Source organism: Hydra vulgaris, chromosome 09 (genome assembly GCF_038396675.1).
Source record: "Hydra vulgaris chromosome 09, alternate assembly HydraT2T_AEP".
In the NCBI taxonomy this organism is placed as follows: Eukaryota; Metazoa; Cnidaria; class Hydrozoa; order Anthoathecata; family Hydridae; genus Hydra; species Hydra vulgaris.
The window spans coordinates 27805001-27810599 of record NC_088928.1 but is presented as its reverse complement, the minus strand read 5'-3'; the positions used below and the strand labels follow the sequence as shown (position 1 = coordinate 27810599).

Genomic DNA, 5599 nt, shown 5'->3' with positions numbered 1-5599 from the left:
AAAGCCTGCCAAGGAGAATTACCCAAAGCATAGAAAGAAATGGACAAAATACTGATTACTGACTATTAACATATATTCTTTGTCTAATTAAATTGATATGACAGTAATAAAATGGTATGTGTTGAAATACCGTATTCTTAAACCGAGATATAGGGGGTCAGAAATTAAGTATACACCCTGTGTATATATATATATATATATATATATATATATATATATATATATATATATATATATATATATATATATATATATATATATATATGTATATAAACTTCTTACTATATTCTAGAAATTAAACTCAAAAATAAAAATAAATAAGAAAGAAATCAACAATGAGCAAAGCAACTAATAGTCTAATAGACTATTTTGATATAGATGAAAATAAACGTACAAAGCAATTTGTAAATTTTAGAAAAAAAAAAATATTAAGAAGAGAAACATCTCGTAGAATATTTATTTATTTTACATTTCTTGATTTTAAACTTTTTCTTTGTAAAGTTTGGATCCATAAGTCAAATAATTGCTTTCCTAATTTATAAAGACACTAAATGGGTTGTTTTTTTTATCAGCTCCTGATAAAAAACAGTTCAAAAAACGTTTAAAGATTATCTTAGGCTTATACATGCATTTTCGTTTATGGAATAATTATAATTTTGCATACAATATAGAAACATAAAAAAACAACCGATTTTTTAAAACAATCGGCACTGGTTAATGGTTACCAAGACCAATGCCGATGCATCGGCATTGAAGTCGAAGTATCACCATCGCATGGGAAAAAAATTTTTATTAAAAGGAGTAGTTTTCAGGGTTTACGTTTTAAAAAAAAACATTACAAAAATAATTTTATATTAATTTTTAAACAGCATTGATATTGCCGTAAATTTATTAAAATTAAAATAAATATGTACATCATGTCGTTATTTAATAAATATCAAAATTAAGAAGAAATAAGTGTCTCATAAATATTATGAAAAAAGTTAAAAAAAATTGTGAAAAATAGTAATAAAAAACTGGAAAAAGTAAAATTAAGAATATAATTATAAAAAATTTCAAAACTTTTCACTAAAGATGGTGATATTTAATTAAATTTAAAAAATATATATTTAACAGTTATTAATTCTATACTTTAGACATTAAATAGAGAAATTGACACTTAGTCCATTGTATATAAAATATTCTTATAAGAAAAACCGGCGTTAGGACTAAGAAATGAAAGTTCTTGTAGAATAAGATTTTTTTCTTCATTATTTGGGACTTATTTTAAAAAAAAAAGGGAGGAGGGGGAGATAATTATCAGCAGCAGCACTGAAAGGAATAAAAGAACCCATATCTTACCAACTGTGTTTCTTGTTAAGTTATTAACTTATTTTCATTTTCTTTTTGCGTTTTTCTGAAAAAAAAAAAAAAAATTAAAAAATATGATTATTAATAAATTGTTTCTAAAATTAATTTTTAACTTTGAAAAATCATTTATTACAAAGAAAAAATATATATCAAAATAAAAAAAAAAATAAAATAATGTATTTCAAAATAATAAGGATAAAACCAAGCCCTTATAGCCGGAAGACTTATACTCCATTTAAACCAAACCTGCACTTAAATTAACTGCATCTTAATCGTGTCTTATTAAAACAACATCACGAGGTTGTTTTATTTAAATAGGTTTTTGTGGAATTAACGCCAGTTCTAAATTTGATGCGAATAAAAAAATATATAACGTGTTTAAAATACTACTGTTAAAACTTGTTTTTTTTTTGTCGATGTGAATGGGGTATTATTCCCCTAACGACTTACAAAACAAGAGTGCAATCGCGATTATTTTTATGAATATATAAAAAGTAATTGAAAAAAAGTAATCGTAAAAAAAACTCCTTAGGTCGTATTTTTGGTGGCTATTGTGAAATATTTAGGCATATTAGGCAACAATTGCATCAAAATATGGCGTCAATTTGAACTCAAATAATCGCCATATTTTGCATCAAAATATGGCGATTATTTGAGTTCCATAAATTGATAATAACTGTTATGAAATGTAACTTTCCCAAACAATCCAGAAAGATTGTTATTTACCAAAATTATAAAAATTATGATAAAACATTTCGGTGTCATTTAATTAGAGAAAAAAATCTATAAAAAAAAGATTTGAATGCTTTATAAGTATCGCTTTAATGGTAATGAACATTAAAACACCTTCAAAACACCTTCCACCAAATGGTAATGAACATTAAAACACCTTCAAAAAAAAGATATGAGAATTATTTCAAGCACTTTTGATTTATAAAGAATCAAATGAAACAATAATGACCAGGTCTAGACTTTTAAACTGCTACAGAGTAGAAAAATCTTATGCTTCTAAAATCGCATATAGGGAAGATCGGGGCTACTTACGACAGGGGTAAGATGCAACAGTGCAATTTAAAGGATTTTTTTGTTATGATTTCAAAATATGTTATATAACTATAAGGATAACGCGCTCAAAAAATATCAGACTAATAAAATTCTTTAAATTTTTTTTCCTGATATAAATGTCTAACTTGAGTTTTTTAAGTTTTTTGGTTTTACTGAAAACTAAGAGGTATGTAAGCAAACCAAAATAACAGCAGGTATAAAAAATCTTTTTTTTATACCAAACATAAAAAAGTAAAAAACATAAAACTATTTAAAGAAAATAATTCTATACATTGGTTGGAGTGATCATGATGGCTACAGGGTGTGTTGATTAGAGTGATCATAATGGCTACAGGGTGTGTTGCATCAAACTTAATCACAACATAACTAGAGGGATTTTACGCACTTTTCTAAAATAATGTATGTTTTTGTTATAATTATAGATGAAGTTGTTTACAAAAATTGTTTATAACGTAATGTAATCATAAATTCAGTAAACATATCAGGCCTATATGAAATTTTACATAATAAAAGTACTACAGATATTTTCGATATTTTACCTCTTGATATAAGTATAAAATTTATGTGAATTAATATAAATTACAAAGTAATTAATAACTTTTAGAGGACTTTGCATTTATACTTTCAAAGTTGCAAACTTTGAAAGTATAAATGCAAAGTTCTCAAAGTTCCCTGTTGCAACTTATATACTATCAGAGCTTACCCTGCTGTGAGTAAATTTAGATTCTTTTTTGGTTTGTGGTGTTTCAGTATTTTTTCAGTGTCAAGTCAGTCAATAATAAAACAGTTAGTACTTAGTTACAGTCTATTTGTTAGTTATACAAAACTGTAATGTGCGGGTGAGGGCAGAAGCATGTCCTAGCTGCTGAATATGGCCTGGAAGAAACAACAGATGTTCAATAGTAAGCAACTGAGGTTGAAATTTGACTGGGGTCGGGGCCAGGTTTGATAAAATACAGCCAGGACCGGGGCCAGGTTTATGACTGGGGCTGCATAAACATTATCCTAGGACTTTATTGTAGGGCGTTATTGTAGGTAAGAATCTGCAAAGTTCTTTGGATAGGTGGTGAATGTTGGATATAAGTCCTCTATCTCATTGTTTAGCTATAGATGAGACGTGATGTGATGTGGGTGATATGAACTGAAATGCAGGAGGCTCATGATGGTTTTTGTAGAGAGTTAGGACTTTAAAGTCAATTGAGGTATCTGAGTGATTAAACATGAATTTAATGGTGGGATGTAGGTTGTTCATAAAAGTTTTAATGTGATCTTTTATAGAGCCTGTGAATATGAAGAAAATGTCATTAATGAATCTTTTGTAAAAGGTGCTGTGTTCAAATTGTCTAGTAAGGGCTTCATCCAGTGTACCCATGAATATGTTGGCATATGGTGTGCCATGCATGTACCCATTGAGATTCATGTCCTTGGTAAACAGTTACAGTCTATTTGTAAATAGTTATTTATTTATATTGTTATTATTTGACAACAGTAACTATTTGTAAATAGTTACAGACATCAAATTGGAATGTATTGTTTATTAGAATGGTGTATTGTAAGTATTGTTGTGATAAAAAATGTTTTTTTTAATTTTCCATCTTTTTCATTTCGAAGACAAAAAATTTATGAATTAAATGAATGTAAGAAATATTTCTACACTTTAAAAATTTCAAAGTCACAACAAAAATCTGACATACCAACTAAAATTGTTAAACAAAACATTTATTTTCTGATTTTGTTTGTTATGACTATAACAAAGCTAGTTTAAACTGATCCTTAAAAAAAATGCTGACACCTATTTATAAAAAGGTTTAAAACAAACAAAAATAATTACCAACTTATCAATATACTAAGCTAACCCACTTTCAAGACTCACCTCATTTATGTCAACGTAAATATATACTTAACAATTTTATTACATCTCATTTTCGTATTGCCCATTAGTTTAGTTGTTTCATAGTAGAAAACTAAACAATTGTATAAACCGCATTCACAAAAAAGCCTTTAGAGTTGAATATTATGACAACTAAACTTCTTTTGATGATTTGCTGATAAAAAAAGACTTCATTACTATACACCATAAGAATTTATATGTGCTGGTTACCAAAATGATTAAGTTAAAATGCAAATTCCACTTTTATCTGTGGAAAAAATTTTTGTTTTTAGGAATACTAACTTTGGAAGTGATAAACTTGCATCCAGTAATATTCCCATGACAATTCTAGATTTGCACTTTTAGGATTGTCAGATTAAGATTTGGAACTGATGATTTTTGACATCATCTTTGAAAGAGTTAAAAATAAAAATTGGATTCCAGAAAACTTTCCAAGGAAATAATGCATGATTTTTTAAGGAAATTGAATACTTAAATTAGTTGAAAAAATATCTGCAACTTTCAAAAATAGCTACTAAAAAATTTATGGGTGCCTGTGGCCATCTTTAGCAAACTTTTACACTTGTAAATAAGACTTATTTTGAGAAGTGAAGTGAAGCCGGCGAAGGTAAATAAATCTTATATATATTATGCCTTCCTAATGAGTGTTTATAAGTGAAAAAGAATTAAAATTAAAAATTTTAATGACTGAAAACAAATGTTAAAAATAAAAAATTCCAAGTTAAAAAATTTCATTAAAGAATATTTATATTAATATTTATTATTATTAATATATTAATAATAATTAGTTAAATAATAAAAAATATTTAAACATAAAAAAAAAAAGGAATCCAAAGGATTTGATTAACCACTGTACTGCACAAAATTGTAACTCAATAAGTTAATAAAGTTTAAATAAAATGAATTTTTTTTGACGCATGAAATTTTTAAAGCTTTAAATTAAAATAACTTCTGTATGATTAATACGTAAGCGATATGTCAGCGTTACACTATCAGGGAATCTGTGACCTGGGTAAATATATATTAGATTACTTGTTTGTATATGTGTCAACTATGAATAAATTTCAAATAATAAATATCAAATTTCTATAGATTCAACATTAAAATTAAAAAATATATATTGGACTTCAAAAAATCTAAAACACACAAGTGTGCGTTCGTGTAGAAAACAAAATACAAAAAATTAAAAAGGATTTACTTGTAATTTTTCTGCAGGATAAAGTGAAGAACAATCAAAAGTAAGGTGGAGGAGCCACATCTAGAATTTATTAATATATATATATATATATATAT

At 26.4% G+C, this 5599-nt stretch overlaps 1 protein-coding gene across 3 annotated transcripts in view; it reads right to left on the bottom strand.

The window, feature by feature from the left end:
- Positions 1–847: 847 nt before the first annotated feature.
- Positions 848–5599, bottom strand: part of LOC100207742 (P-selectin) — a 31037-nt gene continuing 26285 nt past the window's right edge. For 2 of the 3 annotated variants that reach the window (XM_065805230.1, XM_065805231.1), the window contains exons 7-8: positions 5505–5564; positions 848–1396 (exon numbers count right to left, since the gene is read on the bottom strand). In XM_065805230.1, coding sequence (XP_065661302.1) covers positions 5539–5564 — 26 coding nt within the window. In that variant the 3' untranslated portion in view covers positions 848–1396; positions 5505–5538. The remainder of the gene's footprint in view (positions 1397–5504; positions 5565–5599) is intronic. The other variant, XM_065805229.1, reaches the window with a different exon arrangement.